The 23,670-nt window shown below is 36.4% G+C and overlaps 3 protein-coding genes across 6 annotated transcripts; 1 reads left to right on the forward strand and 2 right to left on the reverse strand.

Moving 5' to 3' along the window:
• Nucleotides 1-743: 743 nt before the first annotated feature.
• LOC119080048 lies at nt 744-13,633 on the forward strand. Its single transcript, XM_037188253.1, has 6 exons — nt 744-915; nt 9,040-9,219; nt 12,010-12,153; nt 12,226-12,321; nt 12,388-12,811; nt 12,879-13,633. The coding sequence occupies exons 2-6, from the start codon at nt 9,085-9,087 to the stop codon at nt 13,400-13,402; spliced, it is 1,323 nt and encodes a 440-aa protein (XP_037044148.1). The 5' UTR covers nt 744-915; nt 9,040-9,084; the 3' UTR covers nt 13,403-13,633.
• Nucleotides 2,505-5,204, reverse strand: LOC119080009. Its single transcript, XM_037188186.1, has 5 exons — nt 5,051-5,204; nt 4,744-4,871; nt 4,410-4,682; nt 3,790-4,285; nt 2,505-3,724 (listed from the first exon to the last, which is right to left on the reverse strand). The coding sequence occupies exons 2-5, from the start codon at nt 4,835-4,837 to the stop codon at nt 2,581-2,583; spliced, it is 2,007 nt and encodes a 668-aa protein (XP_037044081.1). The 5' UTR covers nt 4,838-4,871; nt 5,051-5,204; the 3' UTR covers nt 2,505-2,580.
• A 4,103-nt stretch (nt 13,634-17,736) lies between the features above and the next one.
• LOC119079978 (WASH complex subunit 2A) lies at nt 17,737-22,466 on the reverse strand. Of its 4 annotated transcripts, none has more exons than XM_037188120.1 (7): nt 22,337-22,466; nt 22,179-22,280; nt 21,853-22,055; nt 21,656-21,796; nt 21,334-21,593; nt 20,353-21,266; nt 17,737-20,277 (listed from the first exon to the last, which is right to left on the reverse strand). In XM_037188120.1, exons 1-7 carry the CDS (start codon nt 22,337-22,339, stop codon nt 17,860-17,862), a joined length of 4,041 nt encoding a protein of 1,346 aa, XP_037044015.1. In that variant the 5' UTR covers nt 22,340-22,466; the 3' UTR covers nt 17,737-17,859. The 4 variants fall into 4 exon arrangements, with proteins under 4 accessions (XP_037044015.1, XP_037044016.1, XP_037044014.1 ...); XM_037188121.1 differs by having other exon boundaries at nt 17,737-19,320; nt 19,402-21,266; XM_037188119.1 differs by having other exon boundaries at nt 17,737-21,266; nt 21,656-21,792; nt 21,855-22,055.
• Nucleotides 22,467-23,670: the final 1,204 nt, after the last annotated feature.

The following is a 23,670-nucleotide window of genomic DNA, read 5'->3' on the forward strand; positions in this document are numbered from 1 at the left end:
CATCTTTCTCTTAATTAAGGCCACTACTATACGTCCTTACGATTCTCTTAGTCTACTTGACTATATCACTAGATAGAATTATATCAAGTGCATATTACAACAGAGGTAAACTTTAATAAAATCTTTTAAATGAAATCCCTTTAGGGTTAAGTGGGAAAACACAGTTTGTGAGTTCTTCTATCTTAAAAAAACAAAAATTGGTAAAAGACATTATACAGCTAAAAAAGTAGCTGTAACCAGTGCAACTGTTAAATTCTTGTTATTAGCCAAAGATATATTTGAATATAGCCAAAAATATGAAATTATCTGACCTCTTTTACCTTCATGTCTAAGTGAGTAACTGTTACATGCGTAAATATTCTATACATTTATTTCGAAAAACTATTAAGTTCTTTGTGTACAACACGTTATGGCAATATATGTGAACCAAAGAAAAATTTAAAAAATAAAAAAAAACCAAAACCAAAACATTGTTTTATAATCCGCTAGTTTTTGATAGCTGCTTCAACTTACATACCGACTCAATACACCATGCGGGATATCATAACACGATATGCATGCATAGTTAATACACTTATATCAAAACCAGACTCTCCAAACATATTCTCTGAACACACCTGGATAACTTTGCAATGTTTGTTCCATTACTTCAAAATATAGTTTCGCTTTATTGAGAGGTTATAATTCGTAAAAATAAAAAATTATTAATAAAAAGCTGATGTTAAATGAGCGAGAGAGTAGTCTTATTTTGACCGCAAGCTCGTACGGACATTATATATTAGTAGATTACCGTCGTTGTGTATATTCGTGGTCCGCGATGGTAATACGTACGGCATAACATTAACACGTTACATTAAAGCGTATGGACTTTTTACCGATTTCTCGACGAAACAAAAAAAAATGAATAACAAAAAGGTTCGTCGTCTGAATTTTAATTAATTAATGGCATGATCTGTGTAATTTAATTAATTTTTAAGCGCAGTGATTTATGTATTTATGTTTTTACTATACTTCGTTATTGCCTCATACTGTGGTACTGTGGTTGTTCATAATTATACTTCCAAATAGTTAATAAACAACAATGCAATTTCGTAGGCAAACTAAAAATCTGTGTGGACCTCGAATTTATTATTATAGTTTGTAATTTAATGTTGTTTGAGTGACTGTATGAAAATGAGAAATGAACCATAATTTCAATCACACACAATGGAGCAGAATTGCGCAAATTTGGTTTGTGTGTGACTCATTTTTTTGCTTAAAATTTTTTATTTATTCAAAATTCTCGTCATTTTAGTCGCATAAAGTAATAAAAATTGTTAAATTATTATGTGTTCATCTTCTGCTTAGCTTAATTTATTCATACAGTTCCTTCGTTGTGGACAGTCGGTTTACATAAGCTCCAACAACATGTTTGACTAAGATTTCGATTTTTTTTTCTTCGGTACATAAATAAATATTTTGTAATCGATTAGCATATGAGTTGACTGTAAATATTATGACTTCATGTTGCTGAACCTAAGAGCTCTATAACTGCAAAAATTAATCGATAAATGTTTGCAATAAAGGTATTTGGTCCTTATCACAGTGTTATGATTCTGTCCCATCTGAAAAGTGTGAAAGTAGACCGAGTCGAAAAATCACGAAAACTTGACCCACTGATTAACTTGCGAATCAACATTTTTGTGCATCTGATTTAGACTGGAATGTCGAACTAGTTACAAGGAGAACGTGTACGTAATATTCATCCGTTTCTTTTTATAAAAAAAGAGAGTGAAAATAACTTTGAAGGAGTAGAATAAACTGAAATCGTTCTGAGCGAACAAATTAAATCGAATTAAATTTCTGTTGACAATTTTTTCCTACGTTGTTTGAAATTGATTCCGGTGAGAGACAAATTTCTCTAGTACAAAAATCGTCTTTTTTTTCAATTTCATACGCAACTCAATCCAGAACCAATTCCTAGTTTAGTATCAAAGTTTTCGCTACTCAAAACAGCCGTGGTACCAGTGGTAAAGGGATTTGAAGACGTCTTCTGAGTTGTAACAGCCTTCATACACTATCACCACACAATCAACGGGGTATGTGGGTTGTTTAGCCTATCACTATACCATCGATTCAGCTTTAAAATTTCTCTATTCAACCACATAGTTCAGAACAAGATATGATAAAATCAGTTAGGATTTACTTGATCCACTTTACCAGGTCCTGTTGTCAACAGGCTGTTGGGAATTATTTATTTATTGAAACTACACTGAAAGTTAACAAAATTTATCGACATTTTTCTCGGTAATTTTCAGTAAATTAAATTCCAAGCATTTAATTAGACTCTCCACTTTCCGGGAAAAAGGAGCCCAAAATTCGTGTAGGGGAAGCTGAATTTTGTACATCAAAGTCAAAGTTACGTTACAGGATAAATTGAACTCACTTCAAATGTGACGCCCTCTTTTTTCAATGCAAACAAGTTCTAATGAAGAAAACAAAATCATTTTTATTTAATTAGTTCAAGTACAATAGAAAAATAGTTTGGGTGCCGGTCCCATCCTCCCAGCAATTATGTTTTTCGCTCGCGATTTTTCGAAATTACCAGAATTTCAAATTTTCCGCAACTTGTTGAAAAATTCTGATCAGACCTGACGTCCTAACCCCGTCTCCAATCGGAACATCGACTTCTAAGGCAATGCTTTTATTCTTTTCACCTTCAGCTTCCAGTTCCATGTGATATTTGATTACTTGACCGTAGGTTTTCAAGTTGAACAGTTGCCCGATTTTGCCATCAATTTTTCCGCTGCTGACGTCGCACGATTGTTTGGACAATTTTTCGATTGTCTCCTTTTCTCGATTATATGCGTCAAGCATATCTTGGTATCCTTTGATAACTGCTGTGTCTTTATTTCCTTTCTCTTCGTTGGCAATGCAGCACTTAATGTAATCTTCAAGCGCATCGTTGAATGGAGTGATAGTGTTGCTCATCAAAAAGCGCGCAAAATACGCCGAACATTCGGTGATGAACCGCAACTCTTCCTTGATTACGTCAACTTTCGCTTTGATCAGTGCTATCTGATTTTTTCGTTTGTCGATGTCACACCAACTAGTTTCGATTCGCTCGAACTTGTTTTCATCTCTTATTTTTCTCGTGACAATTTCCGTCTCGTAGTTGATCGTTAAGTGTACGTGATACGGGTGGGTGCACTTGAAGCAATTTTCAGATTTCTCGCGCTTACAATCATAGGCGTAAACAAGACCTTCGGAATTCATCAGTAATTCGGAATCGGGAACAATACGTTTTGCATGACACAATTTTCTTTCACTTACAATCTCATACTTGTTGAAAGCACGACAGTCAAGCAGGCCCGAATCTCCGATGATGTTGCCATCGCTTTTTTTCAAATAGCACGGCTTGTGGCAAATAGACTTGTAGTGAATTTTGGTCGTGCTTCCACAGGATTTCTTCTCACAGCAGCCAGGATGGCTGCACACCGTAATCGGATGTTCCAACGGTCGAGACTTTATGTCCAACGCTGGTGTGTACAACTCTTTTTCCAGTTCCTCGATGTCGCCGGTGAACTCTTCGATCTTCTTCTCGTGTTTCTCACACATGCGAATTTCGTTGCTGATGTTTTCTGCAATGAGTGCGATCGGCTTCCGTAGATTCAAAATTTTCGTACGAATGTCGTTGATGGAAATGGTATCTTGAACCGGGTGCGGCTTTAAATTTGAAATTCGCCTGTTAAAATGGGAAAATATTAGCAAAATACCTCGTTTGTACGACTACCCCAGAGAACTGCTTACGTGAAAAGACGTTGACACTCAGTCACAGAACGTTGCCAACTCTTTTCAAAATCACCATGTGCACTATCGTCGAATGCAACGTTATTCGGCTCAGATGTGGCAACCAAATATCGGAAGGCCTCACTGTCGAAGCAAAAGTAATTGTCCATCTCAAATTTGATTTCGACGTGCGGTGGCTTTGAATGAATGTCTTGTAGAACTTTTCTCAATGCCTTGGCCGTGTCACCGGGCTTGTAGAAGGTACCGCGTGAATTCGTGAACAAAAATAGAATATTGTCCGATGCACTCTTGTTCAGATGAGTCAGCAATTCGAGAATGCAGTACTTGAAGACAATGCCTATCTTAGCATTGTTGGGTTTCAATAGAACGCAAATTGCGTTTAATTCCTTGTAGTTGCTGAGAAATTTCAACAGATTTTTCAGGTTCAACAGATCCGTATCCACTCCACGACAATCGGCAATTCCTGGCGTGTCAATGATCTTCAACGTAACATCGCCTAAGAGACAAAGACATTTTCATTGGTCAATTGTACGATCTTAGAGGTACGATTTTTGTGAATATTGAATTCGAAAATGCGAACACGAACTGCCCCACCCCCAGAATGTCCCACATATCCTCACCAAGTTTGAAGTTGTAGCATCTGCATGCCTGGGTGCACGATTGAGTTTTATCAGCGCTTTCATTATCATCTGCTTTACCGAACACGCACTCCTTCATATCATTCGTAGCCTCATCATAGACAGAAAAGCTTGTAGGAATGAGACATTGCAGATCTTTTGCCGCGTCGTCGATATTCTCGAACATGAGATAATTGACGAGCGCGTTGATAAAAGTCGATTTCCCAACACCAGTTTCTCCCAGCATTAAGATGGTCAGTTCCTTGGTTGTAACACCTTGAGAAAACCTCAATGAAAATCTAATTCGAATCATCAATTTGAGATCATTTCAATTCACCTGACATCGATTTTTCCGTTCTTTTTGGATTCTGGTCCGAAAATTTGATCGGTGTTTGATGTCTTCTTTTGTTCGATCTTAACTCCCGCTCCATTGTGGATTGTGCAAATTTAATAGTTTGAATTTGGCTAAAATTGTAAAAAGAAATCTAGATTTGGAAAGCACACACATTAGTGAGAGTGTCAGGTACTTTGAACGAACAAGTTTCCAAACTATGCAAATTAACAAACGCGATCTTGTATTGACAAAAAAAATTATCCGTAACCCAAAGTACTGCTTCTTTCAAAGACTATTTATAGAAACTTACCAATCGAATTAGTTTGGCACAAACGAAAAATATAAATTAATTGATTAGACTTGAGCTATATTTCGACAGAAAATTGCGAAATGTTTGCACAAACTCAGTATTCATGAAAGGCAAAGAGCACAATGTCACACGAGTATTTTCGGATACCCCATACCCCAGCGCCAAGACTATTTTTCATGAAAAAATTGTACTATCGAACAGACGGTGGGCTTGCACGGTGTCCCTCAACTGAAATAAAGTTTTATTGAAGATGATTTTATCGAATTCAACTGATAACTGCTTTGAAAACCTTGTGGATCACTCTTTTTATTTCTGAAACAAGTTTGCGTGTAATCCTTACAGAAACAGAGGGATCTAAAGTTCGCAGTTTTCGAAAATTATGATCTCGAGTTGCATAAAATCTACTGTTAATTCTTGAATTATGGTATGTTTGGTATCTTTGTGAAGTTTATGTCAAAACGTATGGTCAATACCCTCTCTAGCAACTAAACTACATTTATTGCTTTCCCCATGCGAAAATTGATTCTTACATATCAATTTGGCCCTTGCGAAAATGATCGATTACATGAGGGATATTTGCGTGACACTATCGACAGCTAAACTCTATTTTCGCGGGGTACTCATTCACGGAAAACGAGTTTTCGTGGGGTGCAGCCAGATGAAGAAGAATTATTGATGATTTTGATCACTTAATCACTTATTTTAAAAAACACTAACGCTTATGTTAGACACAATACACTTCACTTCACTGCAAAATTTTTAGTCTAAATAACAAAAACGACGAAATTATTGCTCAAATATAAAACCGAAAAACAATTCAATGACAATGACAATTCCAAGGTAAATATAGTGAGGAGGTAATGCCATTCAGACACGCGGCCTAGCAAATAAGTTCGATGCCAATGACATCTTTTTTTTAAAATGGTTGACTACGATTTGCTTGTATTTCACAAAAATTTTTTCGCTATCTCACAACAGATGGCCCGACTTTCTATTCCATTTTTTGCATCGAACTTTAGTGCCACCGCATATATGACATATATGGCATTACCTCCTCACTATATCTACCTTCATGCCACCAACTTGTGATCGTTGTGACTTATATTGAGATTACTGTTGTCACAATACTAACGTGACATTAGTGTTGTTTTCGGGATTTCGGGAGTTTCGACAAGTGTCTCAAGTAACAGTTGCCGAAGCTTGTTTCTCAACAACACACTTGTGAGGTTGCTCTTATCTCAACATTGTTCCCTCATGTAATGAATCATTTTTGCAGCATGCACTGTAACCTACAATTATTAATGGGGTTAAAGTGCAACGTAGCCTTCGCATTTTACATGTAAAATCAGAAATTAGTCAACAGTGTATGATTTTACAAAAGGTGGTATTTGACAGCGTCAAAACGAAGTTTGTTTGCTAGAGAGGGTATTAATATGACCAATCGAATGAAGCTTTACATTTTACAAAGCACTGCAAACCATGCACCAGATTAGAATTTAATAACTGGCCTGGTCCAAGGTTCTGAAATAACAGATTAAGACAACTCATAGTTATATGTAAAATGGAACTTAACAAAAACAAAATTCTGAATTTTCGAGAAAAATATTTTTTCAAGTTGATTTCTCACACTATCTGTTTATAAAATTTGGTGTCACCCGCCTTCGTGGTTGTATTAACGTGTTCTTTCAGAACTTTGGCCTGCTCGACCCAGTACTCATCATTTCTCACATAAATTTAATTTGCAATGTTGGTATAATGTCATTTACTTAGTTTAATTGACTTTTCCGGCGCTACTGCCACTTGTGGGTCTTTGCCCGGTCGAGTACATATAATGTCATTGCTTTCCCCAAAGTATGGGGCGAAATGACACTTTCAAAAATCCGATTTTATGCTTGGTTGGCAGTGCGTATTGGCTTAGGACAACAGAAATAGGTAGTTCTGTAGTTCCTGTTACAGAAGGCAAGCATATGACCCATATTATTGTCGGGTCTATTACTTCCATCGATCGTTTGATTTCAAATCTTGTACTTCATTTTTTTAACTCTTTAACTAAAGGCCCATATTACCCAAAGTTTGTCATTTGTCGTTGTTATGAATCGCTGTATGTGATAGGTTCATTCTTCTGTCAAGAACATTTATTTTGACGATTTTTTTTTTTTGAATAAGCATTTGTTAACGCCTTCACCTCGGACCATAACTTCCAAATCGTGAAAATAACCATTCTGGACAGAGGTACGTTATCTACTATTTATACGCTAAAAGTTTTAATGCGTTTCAGTTTCAGAGACAGTGGCTCTGTTAAACATTCTACTAGGGAAAACCACTGTTCATCGCTAGTAAAGATAACAGCATAGCCTGACTCTCTGTCAGAATCAATGAGGAAAAATTTTGTATTATGAAATCAGATAAATACATGCATCAGCTTGTAACACTATCAGAAGTCGAAACCGTTTGTTTAGAGTGAAACTTTTATTTTCTCAAAAAAAGTGAATAATATTGACATAAAAACGTGTATTAAATGCAATTTATGTCTATTTCCCTTTATTATCATTTTTTTATTAGTGAAATTTAACTTTTTTTTTCTTCTTTTTATTGTTATACATACACCGCAATTCTATTCAGTATCCCACGCGCGCTTACTTTCTTACTCCTATCAAAATAATTATGGTTAACACCAACATTAACACAATGAGACATTATTAATTATTATAATTATGTAAGTCTCTGGGTTGGTGATTTAGTTTCTTTGAAAACATATTTATCAGCGGTACACACACAACACACATTCATCTGCATTATGCGGACATAAATTGATGGATATTTACATTATTTTGAAATTATATTTGGTCAATCCTAAGAATAATTGAAAATTTTATGGGTTTTTTAAGTAAATTTTCGGAACACACAATCAGCACACAAAGATCAATTACATTTTTTGTTCTCCGGTGTGGATTCATTGAACTTTTTATTTAATGCGATTCAATTGTGATGGGTTGGACACCAAGATATGCGAGAGATGCTCCCACATTCCATTACAACACTTTTTTCTCTCCATAATATCTGTATGTGCCGTGTAGGTCTCTGTTCATTCAAATTTTTTGTATTTAACTGTTATACAACAGAATTTATAATTTCAAGGTGTTGCTAATAATTAAGCTGTTGAACATCATTCAAAACATACAAGAGATCAATCTTCCTGTAAACTGATGTCACCTCGGAAGAGTTCAGGGCAGGGCATATTTTAGAGAGTTTTTAATTCTGAAACAATAGATCATTGTCAATGTCGTTTGAGATGTCAAATTGGTTGTCATTTTCACAAAGCTAACCACAATGTTACAAAAATTTATATGGAGCTGTCATTGTTTGAGGCTAGCTTTGTGAAATTGACAACTCATTTGACAATATTTTGAGAGAAGAAACCGTTATTTGACATTGATCTATTCTGAAAATTTCAAAAAAGTCTGATAAAAATCTGCATTTTTTTGAGAATTATTCGCAAATTTCAGAATAAAAATTCTCTCAAAAAGTTCTGTCTTGAACTCTTGCTTCCAAGATGACATCAGTTTACAGTAAGGTTGATCTCTTCATTTTTTCAGAAACTTTCGAAATTCTTCGGAATTTTTCAGAATTAAAATTCTCTAAATAATCGTTGGACTCCAGGGAGATACTCTAGTCAAGTGTTATTGACAACGATATGTCAACAATAAGGTTTTCTTATATAGCAAACCATACAGTAAGACTAATGAAGTATAAGACTTTTGTACACTCTGCGATGCTTAACGTTTTAAAATTTCGTGAAATAATCTACAGTGAACGACATCTCAAATGTCTCACTGTCATTTTTTTCAGAGAATGTCATTGTGAATTTGCAACGACACAATAAAATTCTCAGAAAAATTTGACAGTGAGACATTTGAGATGTCGTTCACTGTATGTCGTAGACTAATAGAAGTCTTAATTTCAAAAAGGAACTTTTTTCTACTTTGCAGCATATTGATACATTTCTCGTATAAAATGTGGATACATTCAACGACATGGATATCGACAGCATACCGGAAAAGCGTAATGACAAATCGTCGTCAAGATGTCCGGACGTACACGGACTGTATGAATATGTTTCGAAAACCAATTTATTTCTGTTGAGTTGCATAGCCGCAGCATTTTCTTTGGTAAGTAAAAAACGAGAAGAAAGATATATTTACTCCTCACCAGACTTGAAGTGTGGCTACCAAAAGGTGCGTTTGGCTATCTGCACATAAACTTAGTTTTCTTGGTAACTTAGTAATTTTAAGTAGAAAAAAGGCCAAGGGCGCATCGCCATTTAGCCCGAATAGTCCAAATGACCAGTAGTCCTACTCACGTTAAAAAATCCTTTTCAGAACTTTCAGAGGAATGTCGATTTTGTTTCTCTTTCTCAATGCTCTACAACATAATTGACAAAAAAATTGTTTCTCAGTCGCGCAACGTATGTCTACACGAAAACGCACAGAAACGCATGGTAAAAAATCGAAACGCATACATTTTTGATTGCGTTGCACGACTTAGAATCTTTTGTCAATTACTATGTTTAGTATCAAATAGATAAACGAAACCGATAAGTTCATAAGTTCTGAAACGGATTTTTTTTCAACCAGTCCGGTTGACGTGTAAAATTGTATTAAAAGTTAGATAGATTTGTTGAGGGATTGTTCTAATGATTTCATATTTATATCAAGTCAAGTCTGGAAAAAATGACAATTCGACAAATGGTTTTCTACTTAAAAATGAGTACACAGTTCGAAAAGACATTTTTCATGAAAAGTGCTTACAAAATCAGAGTTTACATTAAGAGGGATATCGCGAAATCTTCGAATAACTTTGGGAAAAGGCGTCACAGATATTAGTGACTTATAGCTCATTCGATTCGTTGAACTTAAAAGTGTGAAAAATATTTGGCATTTGTCTCATACCTGTCCATATTTTTCACGCTTGATGTAAACTTTGATTTTTTCATGCATTTTTCTGTGTATGATCTGTGTACTCGCCTTAGCGACCGTTTCATTTCCTATAGCATATCTCCTCTTCTTTGTACATTGTGCATAGAAAAACCCTCTCCAACATTCTATGTTCTAATTCAACTGATGAAATCTGTGAAAACGAGTTTAATTTAATACATGAGCGACGACAACACGCTTTGTCTGTCGTCCAAGATATTTCATATTCAATGTTAAGCGGTCCAGTTTTCCCTGTACGCTTTGATAACCCAGAAACTATCAGATTAGAAACCGCGAAACAACAAATTAAATGTAAATGATCTCTTCATAGCTGGACAAAGCATATGGTAATTTCGAATAAATTTTTTATTCAATAATTAGGCTTTTTTTAGAAATCTAGAAAAATTCACTACATTCGACTAATCGTCATAAATATGGTAAAACATTTTTCCGGCATATCTTCATTTTTTTAAACAGCGAGTCGAAATTTTTGTTTTCGATTAGCCTTTTAAAACTATACTAACATCGGTATTATCGTTTCATCGAATTAAATTTGTTTTCCACAAACAAACAATCGAACTAACGTTTTCATTCAATTTGTGAATAGACAAACTTTTATTAATTATTTATTCAAAATAGCAGCTTATGTATATGACAACCTGGAAACGACACCTCACAGTTATTTGAGCTTGATTGGACGCGATTCAAGAATATTTCTGTTGTTATACTCATATATCTCTTTAAAAATTCAATTCATGTTAGAGGTGATGCTGCTCAGCTCATGCCATATGTTTTATTTTTAATTTAATTTTGTTTTTTGTGTTTCTCTTCATAATCAGATTGGAGAGATGAATTAAATAGTTTTTTCTTTCATTAAAAACACTCGTGATCGTGTGTTAATATCTGACGTTGTTTTGATTTATCATTTATAAAGTTAAGCGAACGTTCCTATTCCTATATGCATTCGAACATCAATGAATATTTAAATTCAAATCATCCAACAGTTTTTTCTTTCTTTTTTTTATTGAAATTTAACAAGAAACTGTTGCTTCCATTGTTCGAGTGGCACATACAACAACTGACTCAACTTTTGTACGCGTAAAAGAATATATCGCCGTAGAATGGTTCCAATGGTTCTATTATAAGTATACACCTTCTTCTACAAAAAAAAATATTTTGTTTTGTCGTGTCTGAGTCACTCAAAATTAACATTATTTTGTACAAGCAAATTGTATTTGAGCATTTGTTTGTCTTCATTAATGAATATTAATCGTTTCTGTAAGCTAAAATCATGATCGACGAGTGGAAACATTGTACCTTAAGCAGTTTATAGTATGTCGATAATAAATTCAAGAATGTGTCGATGATGTGAATGAACCAATTAATTTGGTTAGAACCGAGGAGCAATATGCAACAAGCGAAAGACGAACATTAAATTTTTCGCCTAATATTGAGAGGTAATTTGATGGTATTCCATCCTTTTCACAATTATGAGACTTATAGGGAACACGAACCAGTCTTGTGACATGTTTCGGTTATCGGACCTGACATGTACCGAACACCTATTGTTCTTTCATTGATAAACTTTTTTATGAATGTAAGAACAATAAATATCACACCACTGTCTTACTACAATGTCAGGGGACTTGTTTATCTACCGTATAAGTCACACAATTGTAAAAAGAATGAAATACCACCGAATCACCCCACCCTACAACGACATACTCGAACGATCTCTATCTCGACTCTACAGGTGAGAAGCTCATCCGAGATTTTATCAATTAGACAATAATGAGATCATAACGTTGAAAATTATTCTACCTATTCGGTAGTTGATCATCATTGATAGTTAAAAGGCAAGACTTGATGAGAGTTGATTATACTACAGAGAGTCAGAAATGTTACAGTTTCCTTCGTATGGGAATGGGTCGAAGCTATTTCTAATTAGAGATATCAATGTAGCATACATCTTGTTAAACTTTTCAGATATCCTATTTGGCTGCATTTTCGTGTGAAATTTCGTGGATACTAGAAGCTCATGGTGACCTACCAACCACAGCCTATTTATTGTGTTCTGGTTACTTTACATTATTCGTTGCCTCAACAATTTTAATACATGGACTAGCAACGGTGCGACATTTGCCTTTACAATTTTGATTTATTTATCTAGCAGGGACGACTGAATAAATGAATTCGTTACAGGGACTCTCATGGGGCCTGTTTAGTTGGTCTGTGATGATCGGGTGCTTAGCAATACCAGAACTATGTCTAGTTATGATTTTAACCACTCAATTCTGGGTAATTGATTGATTGATTAATTCCAAAGAATATTCACAATCTAATCTCATGAATGACATCTTACAGGGTCTTCAATCTAATCATGGACTAACAGAACTAATTGGATACATTGTTCGTTTAATAATCAATTGTTTAGCTCTACTCTGCGTCATACCAACTGGGTTGCAATGGCGACGGGAACGACAAGTTCTGAACCAATTGGAGGGACTCGCTTCGCGACTACAGCTTAGTACACCAGCACCTAGTTCTCCCGATACAACTGTATCCAATCAATTCAATCGGAAGAAAAGTGGTAGTCGTTTGTCTAAGCGTAGCAGAAGAGGTAGTGGTGTCGATAATGGAGCATACATTGTTCATGAGAACGAACTACCATTTGGGTATTCGTATGGCGTACATGGATCACAAAATGAATTCAATGCCAGCATATTTGGCTTGGATCCTTCTAGTCATATCGATCCATACGGACAATCGCAGACACAACCGTTCAATAGTACGAATAGTTGAATTCGAATATCAACATGAAAAATGTCTCACCAAAATGCAATTCTTCTTTTCAGCTAAACGAACGCAGTCTCTATTAGATTTGCGAACTGTATTGCCGCCACCAAAGGAATACTTTTATCAGCACCGGTTACATGATCAAGTCGATGGGAGACAAAACCATTTCAACAATTTCACGCCAAACAGTCGACAGTATTCGAACAGTAAACTTGATAAAGCCTCAGATCCAATTTACTACTCAATATCGATGGACGAAAAGTGTTCCAAATTGGGCAGGAATTGTGTGTCGTTACAGAATTTAGATGAATTAACATTCAAAAATGACTTATCATCCTACGGAAACAATTTGCTGCAAAACTACAATGCTCATCGTATGTACCCACCACAGCAACAACAATATCTTCCGCCCATTCACACTGGATACCATCCTGTACATAATTACTTTCCGTATTGGTATCCGTTTTCTGGATACGCACCAGTTAACGTTAATCAGTTTAATCCCTATGTTAATAGGATGAGTAAACAATCGCTGGGTAACGAATCTGACGATTATCGAAAATATAGAGACGTTGCACTGTGATGCAATCGCAATGCTGTCGCTTTATTGTTATTATGGGGAATTGCAATTCAGTATTTTGATTTTAGGTTCTATTTTGGTCTGTTTATGAAAAATTATGTTAAGAAGATGTAAAAACCAGCAAATTATTTCTATTTAAGAAGATTAATGGAAAAAATCTGCGACCAATGTTACAAATATGTTCAATAAAGAGATTGAAACTTTTTAATGTTGTTCCAGTATTTAATTCACCACTGTTGTTGTTTGAAATATTTCATATAGAAGGATTCTTTTGAAAATCCACCTATCAAAATCGGCGGAGCCATTTCATCTGGGATGGATATACACATGGTTTGAAAGGTCTTTGCCAGTAGACCTCAAAACAGGCCTCACACAGTCTCGAGCTACACCTGGTTGCTGGTGGAAGATCTCCGAAGTTGGAAAAATAGTGTTTTTTATCCGAATTTTTTGGCCGTTATAAATGATCGTTCCGGGTGAGAGTGGGCTCGTTGGAAAGCTGAGCTTAAGTACTTTCGAGTCATGCATAGTTTGATTAGATTCATTGATTTATGTTTCCAAAAATTTGCAAGAAAAATTTTCAAAATCTGTTTGAACTTTAGAAAGGTCTAAGCTGGTGTGGCTCGAGACTGTGTGAGGCCTGTTTTGAGGTCTACTGGCAAAGGCCTATCAAACCATGTATATATCCATCCCAGACGAAATGGGTCCGATTTTGATAGGTGGATTTTCAAAAGAATCCCTCATACCAACCTTTTACGAACTGATTATGACGACAACACGGAAAACTCATATATGCACCCCAGACGAAGAAATCGGGAACAGCTTCACGATTATAGAACATTAGTTGTGTGCTGCATATTGATCTGAGGATCATACAATGCCCGCCTAATGAATATTGTTGTTGTGTGCTGGATATTATTTTTCAGCGTGCAGGTCTTAGCTGTATGCCTGTTTTATAATATAAAATGACGCCATTTTTTTCAATTCAATAAACAACCTAATTTATCGTTTAATAGAAGAAATTGATTTAATTAACTTTATCAATTTTATTTGCGTTAGCAAAAAAAACAAAAAAACTTTTTCAAATTTTTTTTTTTTTATTTTCAATTTTTTTATTATTATTTGCTATTAGCCGTAGATTTATATTTAAATTCATCATATTAAATTGCTTACAGAATTTTTTTTTGCTTACGTTTTTTCCGGTCACCCACCCAAGTACTGACCGCGACCATCGATGCTTAACCTCAGTTTCTGACTGCCAACGACTTTACCACTGCTGCTATACTGCTTGCATATAGTGGCAGTCTTATTTCGAACAGTTGTTACTTTGCTTTATGCAGCACACAGGCATATTTATACCTGCATGCTGAATATTGACTAAATGAATAAAGTCGTCCGTATTTAGAATGGGTGGTTATGCAACAACATTTAATTGAATTTATTTTCTATGAAATGTAGTACTTCTCCCCACTAAGCAATGTCATCGGATATTATTATTTTAATTCTGAGCCTGGTTCTGAATTAGAGGTTTTTTCAATCGTTCTACAAAAAAACTGTTCACATTAATAGTGACCATCTATTACGCGAATTAATAAATTAAGATTGGCTCACCTAGTTTGTGTATATTACGTAGGTAAGCACGGGGGTTTCGAACATTTAGTTTTTCATGTTGCAGATATTGCAGTGTCAAATTCTGTCCAAGATGTGACATATTTGCAAGGTATTGGCCTTTTTCACAAAGTATAATCAGCGTAACCTTCGTAAAACGAATCTTGAATCTGACAAGAGCACGTGTGCCAACGTGTAAAAAACAAATGTTCAAAACCCCCTGCTGAACCGTGGCGATCCTCTTGTCAAACGGACAGTACATAAACAAATTCCATCATTTATTGCTGAATACCACCAACTATTTCTGTTAACATTTCAAAAGCCTTTAACACCGAAAATGGATTTAAAAGTTCGTTCGTCAAAATTTCTATTGAAATACATAAATGTAACATTATCATTGCATATTAATTCGGTAAAAATAGAAATAACTTTAAATGAAGGAATAAAATTAGATTTGATAATCATCTTTATGCGTATGTTCTTGAGATCTTCCTTTTATTTCATTAAAACAATAAATTTATTGTTGCATATTCCATTCTAAATACAGACGACTTTATTCATTTAGTCAATATTCAGTATGCAGGTATAGTTCGATAGTACAATTTAGTCAATATTCGGCATGCAGGTATAGTTCAGTAATACATCCCACACCTAATTTGAAGATATAATTCAGCACACAGCAAATATATACCTGGGAACCTCACAATATTCCTACGAGCTGAATAATATTGTTGCCGGAACTATATTTTGAAAATATTCATATTACATGTTTATTGTAATACAACACACGGGAACATTATTCAGTCTGCAGCAAATATATGCAGCACACAACAAATGTCGAATTTGCTGAATTTTCCGTGAACAATGAGCAATGATATCAAGGTAACGCCATCTTTATATATACGGTTACGACGCAAAATACAAGGTAACAAGTTAAAACAAATCAAGTTGTAGTTCTCTTACTTTTATCGCCTGTAACAAGGTAAGCCTGAGACATTTCATTACAGGCCCATAACCTGGATGTGCATATCAGTATTCTATAACCGAAAATATTCCACTACGAAAAGTAGAGTTTTCGTGTGAATTTTGGTTGATCCGAGGGGAAGCCGAGGTTAATAAACACACGAAAACGAGACTTTTTATTTTTATCTCGAGTTATGTAATGGATTTTGTGCTGTTGTACCTACACCAATTATCTTGTTTTCCCTATCGTTGTATCATATTTTCAAATATCTCTTTTGCATGCGTGACATATATTATGATGCTCAGCGCCCCTGGTATACACAAACAAAATTCAGGTACAGCATACAGAAGTGTAATAATACGCGAGCAGAGTGTGAGATTTGTTTGTTATAGAATAGTAGTAGCCTGAACACATGCCCTCGTTCTATAGGTCTATTATATCACTATACTTGAAGACCCAGCACACTGCTGAGATTTTCTGTTGATTGTTTGTAGTAGGACTCCGATCTACCTCAACTACGTCATATCTTCTTGTTTGTGTAGATATTTCCCATAAATCAATCTAGTTCTGAATTATTTCTTCATTTTGAATGGATCAACTCCTCAACCTTTCTGAACTTAGTGACAATTGTCTGCATTACAGAACTTGAAACTATCTAACTATCACGTACTTAAGCTTCTTCCGTAACGTCAATAAAAACCTGATAAATTAGGATGGTCGTGACCGCTATCGAAATTAATAACTTACGATCGATCGATCGAGCTTTTCCCAAGTTATTTCTTAGTCGTCGTCGAGGTCGACGTAAAACATTATTCGAAGCGCTCGAAGGGAGTAGCCTCAAAATAGTTTATGGAAGACAGAAGTATTACAGTCAGAGGCAGTGAAATTTCAGCATGAATTTGCTTCAGCTGATGCTGATACACACAAACAATCAAAAGTGTTTAATCGGTTTTATCACTACCACGTGCGTGCGTGTAGCAGTTTCAACCGTATAAACAGTTTTGACAGTTTTGATTGTATTCGTAGATCAGGTGAAAAACAGCTGCAGCAAATTCATGCGGAAATTTCACTGCGTTTGACTGTATTAACAAACATATAGGATCTTATAAGCTTCAAACCAGGGCCTATTTTTGGAAATTTTGTTTGGAAATTTTTTCCAAAATTTCCAAAAAAATTGCCAAAAATTTCCAAAAACTGCGGACGTCCAAAAACCGAATTTTTCCATAATTTCGAACTGTTTTGGCAACTCCGGAGCTCAGCCTTATGTTTTAGCGGCTCTCAATGATTTATGTTTGATAATTTAAGCTCTCATCTTTCAAATTAATCATGCTCATCTTCATTTGAAACCTGATAGTGTCAAGAAATAATCGAAAGTCAGATAAAACGCAAGGCTGATTCAGCAGTTGCCAAAACCGTTCGAAATGGTGGAAAAATTTGGTTTTTGGACGTTCGCAGTTTTTTTTGAAATTTTTGGCAATTTTTTGGAAATTTTGGAAAAAATTTACAAAAAAACTTCCAAAAATAGGCCCTGCTTCAAACTGCCTACATTTTGGGTGGATTGTTTTTTTTTTAATTAAGTTTGTGGTGGATTTTAGAGGCCACCGTGGAACAATTTTCTGTTGATAATTATATTTTACATCAATTAACAAATAACTTGTGAAAAGTTCCATCCGGTGGATGGCATCCATCATTTCACTTTCTAACGCAAGCTAACACTCACACAACCGCTGACTTCCTCCATGATCGCAACAAAAAACCCTAAAGTCTCTCATAAATAAATTTTTTGTATTTTTTTTTTTTGTAACTTTGCTGATAAGCGTCCACAAAATGGACAATAAATTTCAATAAAAATAATAATAAGAAATATGAATGCATGCATTGTATATCACCGTTATTTCAATAAATCCGCCAACGGATCACTTGATGCTGGAATGGTAGTCACTGACTTAGTAATGGAAGGTTTCTTCTTCGTATCGGTCGGAGCAACTCGTTGCTGTTTCTGACTTTTCGGAGCAAAAATATCTTCGTCATCGTCATCCTCATCGTCGAACAGGCTCGCTTGCTTCGGTTTATCCATTTTCGCCTTGTGACCAGCTTCAATTTTACCCTTCTGCTTTTTTGTTGTTGGGCCGAACAAATCGTCCGGATCACTGTTATCATCATCACTGAAGAGACTCTTTGCAGTAGTCTTAATACTAGCGTTTTTCGTTGTTTTCACAGCTTCGGTTGTTGGTTGTTTCGCTGATGACTTCTTCTGTTTGATCGAAGCGAACAGATCATCGTCATCGTCGTCGTCATCAAAAAGCGTCGAGTTGAGCGATTTTTTCGCATCAGTTTTTGATTTGAAAGCATCAGAACTTTCACTTGCAAAATCGACTTTGGGTTGATTCGGTTTCGAAACGTCCGGCTTAGGCTCTAAATAAGAAGGCACTGCAGTAACATCTTCATCATCATCATCGAAAATTGTTGAACTGAGAAAATTTTTCGTCTCAATCTTTGACTCAAAAATATTGGAGCCTGTCTTTCCTACATCTGACTTTGATCGGGTCAGTTCATCATCACTGTCGAAAAGCCCCGACTTAAGCGTTTGGCTTGTGCCGACATTTGACTCGAATGTTTCCGATCTGGCATCTGAAAGTTTGTTCATTGTATCTGATACTGGCACCTTGTCTGTCACAATTGTAGACTCTTTCGGTGGAACTAATGACTTAGTGAGCCAATCATCGTCGGCGTCGTCCGCCGTTTCGGTAACTTTTTTTTCTTGCTCTAAAGTGGCTTGTACAAGCCAATCTTTTTCAACTTCTTCTTCGTCTTTTCTTTTCGCACCAGTTACTGTTGAAACAGTTCCACGTGACGTATCCTGCCTTTCGGCTGCAATCAACCAATCATCGTCATCGTTCGGTAGATCTGCGACAACTGAACATCTCTCTTTGGTCATATAAGACGACAGCCAATCGTCTTGTTCGTGGTCATCATCAACTGAATAATTCGATGGCGGATCTATGTCTTCAGGTGGTAGACTGCTCGCGGTTAACCAATCATAGTTCATAACGTGAGATATATTTTGTGTGGATGGTTTTCGTTCTTCATTCACTGGTTTCGTCGACAGCCAGTCATCGTCATAAAAATTAGTTTTGCTCGGAGACGGAGGTTTCTCATCGATGTTTTTGAGCCAATCTTCTTCGTCATCGTCAGCAACAATGTTTGAATTAAAATCGTTGGATTGCAATGAAGGCGGTTGATCATACTTTAATACTTCACTCAACGAATCGGTATCTTGGACAGCTGATTCTAGAACATTTTCTGAAGTCGCTGCTTCGATTGGTTTTATTTCGGATTTAGCAGCGTCGATGTCTTGCTCGGTTTTCATTTCGGGTCTAATAACGTCAATGTCTTGCTCGACGGTTTTCACTTCGGGTCTAAATGCTTCAATGTCTTGCTCGACGGTTTTCACTTCGGGTCTAAATGCTTCGATGTCTCGCTCGACGGTTTCCACTTCGGGTCTGACAGAATCGGTTGTTTCCACCGACGGAACTACGCTGTCGTTTTCACTGGTCAGCGTTTTATTGTACAACTTCTGTCGTCCCATTCTCGTAGATGGTTTTCGTTGAACTTGAATTTTAGCGCGATCTTTGCTCAAACAAGTAAGCCTACCGGATGTATCTTCGGTCGAGCTGCTTTGCTTCACATTGCTAACCGAACTGAGCTTATCTCTGTTGACCACGTCCTCAGTTTTCTCTGGTTCAGGATCAGGTTCAACGGTTCGATCCGACTTCTCAGTTGTCGATTGTTTTTGAGAGGGTAATTTTGCTCCCGGCAATAAGGCTGCAACATTGATGTTGAAATTTGTTTTGAGTTTATTTGGCTTTGGTTTGGATTCTTTGTCGACATTCAGGAGTGTAGTCGCTACTGGATTCGCGAACATACTCAAGTTCTTTCTAAATGACAGTGACTGATCGGTTTCATCGCGGGTACCAACATCCGATTTCGGTTCTGGGCTTAAAACTGGAATTTTATCGGTCACGGTTGACTTTGATTTGTCAACCACTTTGCTGGGAATCGTTTTCAACTCAGGTTTTCGTGGCAATACAACCGGTGGAGCTTTGACGCTTGCATCATCGGGTGTATGACTTTTCAAGCTATCGTTGGAAATGTTTGCCTTTGCGGATGATGTTTCACGTAGAGTTGAGGCAATGTCATCGTAGATAATTTTCGTTGGAGATTTTTGCTTTGACGGGACGACTGGCACGAATATATCATCCGGTGGAGTGTCATCAAATAAACTTGCCCGGGATGATGGTTGATGCGAAGGAACTACTGGAACGGATATATCATCAGGTGGAGTGTCATCGAATAAACTTGTTCGGGATGATGGTTGATGTGACGGAGCTGTGTCGTTTTTATCATCATCTATGCTGGGTGACTCATCATCCAGGAAAGACACATACGATTTAGGTGGATCGTTGTTTTTCAAAGATCTGAACGGTGAATTGAACGGTGAATAAGATATGTCGCTTTGTTTGACCACTGGAGCACTTTCCTTAGTACTGACTGGCGGTACTGTTGAATCCTTTTTCGTTGTCGTTCCAATAATTTTGCTAAAATCGTCGTCATCGTCATCACTATCAAATAAGTTGACGGTTTTGCTTTGCAGTTTTGGCTTCTCCGGATTCCTGATGTCGACATTTTTGCCCTGTTCTCTAACGATAATATCGAAAAAGTCATCCGGCGGTTCGTCATCAAAAAGGCCACCAAAATCATTGGATTTCAATGTTGGTTTAATCTCACTCTTTGCAACAGCTGCGACGTTGTTATTATCGACATCCCTGTTGAATTCAATTTTTTTCTTGTCCACTTTGGGACTTTGTGGAATTGAAAACGGAAGTGTAGGTTGACTCGTGGCAACGTTATTATTGAAAATACTTGACGGCTTTCGGGTATCGGTAGTCGGTTCATCGTTCTCATCGTCCGAATCCAAAAACAAATTGACCGGCTTCCGTTCACGACGAATTGGTTCTTCCAAACTGGGCGGCTCGTCATCGAACAGATTGAGAAATTTCGGTTCGGGTTTTTGCTGAACGAAAATCGATTGTTTCGGTTGTTCTAATGCAGGCACTGGCGGTTCGGTTAACTGTTTCGTTTTGTTCACTGGCTCAATTTTAGCATCGCCCTGAATCGATGGCTTAACGGTCGGTAGAACTTTGATCTTTTCTCGATGTTTGTTATCTTCAGGTGGAAAGAGTGGTGATTTCGTTTCAGCATCATCGTCATCAGCCAATCGATGAAACAAATCTTCGGCTGTGAAATGAAAATACATTGAAGTGATGATGATACTACTGACAAAAAAAAATCTTCACAAACATACGATGAATAACTGCTGGTACTGACACAGCGAAATCTGATTCAGAGGTAGTTGGTGGATTGCTTGTCTGTGGCGAATTAGACAATGAATCTCCCTCATCAGATGAAGATTGAGAGAATTCGGGCTCTTCTGGTTCCTCGTCGCTCAGCACCTCTTCGTCTGATTCAATCAGGCCGACATGCCACTTATCATTCCACTGCTTTGATCCAATTAAATGTGGTAGTGGGCGATTTAGGTACGGATTTTTTGGACGGCATACAACACTAGTCAAAGGGAAAACACAATTTAGTTTGGATAACCGGAAGGTAGAACACACTGAACCTACTGCTTTTGCCCGTTATCGTTTTCGTCCTCATCCTCACTATCTTCTAAATTCAGCAAAACTTTCTCGTAACAACGATCCATCATATTCAGGCCATTCGTAACTGCCTCTTCAACAGCTTTTGGTATTGGAACAAATGCCTGCGCAAGATAATTTGCCGTTTAAAAACCACTACTTTTATTGAGAATTCCGTCCAGTTTACCTTGTCATTTTCAGCTGGCGTACATTTTTCTGTATTTGACACGGATGAATCCATGTCCATGACAGTATGCTCAACAAATTTGCCATTATTCAAATCCAGGAGCTTTGTTGTCGCATTACCAAGTTTGATTTTAGTCTTATCAACATCCAACATCAACCGATTCAAGTTGTTGTTTGACGTCATACATCTTTGTTCTAAATTCTAAATTCAAAAAAGAAAAATGTTTTCTTTGTAGTGCTTGAACAGACAGTGTTGTAAGGCGTTGACCATAAAAGGGAACTATAGTGGAGCCTTGAAAAATTCGTTTAACACAAATTGAATTACCTTCGAAATGGATTTCATCAAATTTAGTAGCTGATTATCACCTTCCAGCGACCAACTATTTGCAGCCGTTTCTTGTATGGTTTCAATTGACCAGTTGTTATCCTTAAAAAATATCCTCAGATCAATTCGAATTAATGGTTAAACTGCAAATTTCTTACCATTGTTTTTAGAGAGCTATTGCCTGTGTGTTATCTCAATACCATTGTTTTTCGCAAAAATACAGCAACAGAATGAGATGTCTAATAAATATAAATAATTCATTGACATTCTTTATCATAAAAAAAAACGCAAAAATGACATAAATGACGACAAAAACACACGAACGCACTCGAAATTCGAAATCGGAGCAGGCTCACTTTTAACGCGCCGATAAGCAAAAAAATAGTTATTTATGACATCGAGTGCGAAGTACTTTATTAGGCTCTAGATACCGAGATTCATACACCGAACATTCGAACATTATGATCTCGAGTTGCATAAAGGATTTTTAATATGTTGAGATCTTTAATAGCAAAACCTGCAAAGCTCTTGTACAACAAAACTATACAGCCTTACAAAAGTTATAATAATAATTCGTTTATTTAGCAATTCGCTATTAAAAACCTCAAATTACATTCCATATTTACATTTCGTAAACTAGAAAGTTACCCCTGAAAAATCGACTATTTTGAATCACACGACATGGCCTTTTCTAAAATTTCATTTCAGGTGCCGCCCATATACGTGATACATCTCCTCTCCATTTCGATCTTCCTCTTATATGTCACACATTGTTTGCTCCAAGCTGGATGATTAATATCAAGTTTCAATTGTAGTTTGTTGACTGCATGCCTGCAGTTCACACACTCGGAACGGTCTGATTTACAATCCTTCAATATATGCTGGCCACCACATTTCAAGCATGACTTCTTTCGTTTGCATCGCTTAGCTACATGATTAAACCCGCAGCAGTTGAAACACCTTTTTACGTTGATGCATTCGGTAATTTTGCAAACATCCCATCCCATGAATAGTTGTCCGTTGTCCACCACTGTTTTGAACGTTGCAGGGTCAACTTCAATAATTGCACCGTAGTTCTTGTGTCTCTTGTCTTCATATACACTCAGAACCTTAACAAAGCTCTCGTGTATCGTTTGAGATTGCATTATTTCGACGATCTTATTTATTTATTTATTTATTTATCGTATGGTAGTTTCTCTCGTCGTACAGTACAGTGCCGTCAGTAAATTAGATTTACGCAAAATAAGAAGTACACTCACGGAATTTTGAAAACCGACACATTTTCTGTTTCTGTGTTTTACTTGACTTTCTGATTTCTCCATATAAAAATACATGCAAAATTCACAAAAAACCAGTAAGACAGAACAGAAAATGTGTCGGTTTTCAAAATTCCGCGAGTGTACTTCTTATTTTGCGTAAATCTAATTTACTGACGGCACTGTACTGTACGACGAGAGAAACTACCATACGATAAATAAATAAATAAATAAAT

Source organism: Bradysia coprophila, unplaced genomic scaffold (genome assembly GCF_014529535.1).
Source record: "Bradysia coprophila strain Holo2 unplaced genomic scaffold, BU_Bcop_v1 contig_350, whole genome shotgun sequence".
Lineage (NCBI taxonomy): Eukaryota > Metazoa > Arthropoda > Insecta > Diptera > Sciaridae > Bradysia > Bradysia coprophila.

Coding starts and splice junctions, on each gene's coding strand:
- LOC119080048 (XM_037188253.1), top strand. CDS start 9,085: ATGGATATCGACAGCATACCGGAAAAGCGTAATGACAAATCGTCGTCA. Junction 12,322..12,387: donor TTTTAACCACTCAATTCTGG/GTAATTGATTGA, acceptor GACATCTTACAG/GGTCTTCAATCTAATCATGG. Junction 12,812..12,878: donor GCAGACACAACCGTTCAATA/GTACGAATAGTT, acceptor TCTTCTTTTCAG/CTAAACGAACGCAGTCTCTA.
- LOC119079978 (XM_037188118.1), bottom strand. Junction 21,594..21,655: donor AACGATAACGGGCAAAAGCA/GTAGGTTCAGTG, acceptor CCCTTTGACTAG/TGTTGTATGCCGTCCAAAAA. Junction 21,267..21,333: donor AGTACCAGCAGTTATTCATC/GTATGTTTGTGA, acceptor TTCATTTCACAG/CCGAAGATTTGTTTCATCGA.
- LOC119080009 (XM_037188186.1), bottom strand. CDS start 4,837: ATGGAGCGGGAGTTAAGATCGAACAAAAGAAGACATCAAACACCGATC. Junction 4,286..4,409: donor ATGCTACAACTTCAAACTTG/GTGAGGATATGT, acceptor TTTGTCTCTTAG/GCGATGTTACGTTGAAGATC. Junction 3,725..3,789: donor GAGTGTCAACGTCTTTTCAC/GTAAGCAGTTCT, acceptor CCATTTTAACAG/GCGAATTTCAAATTTAAAGC.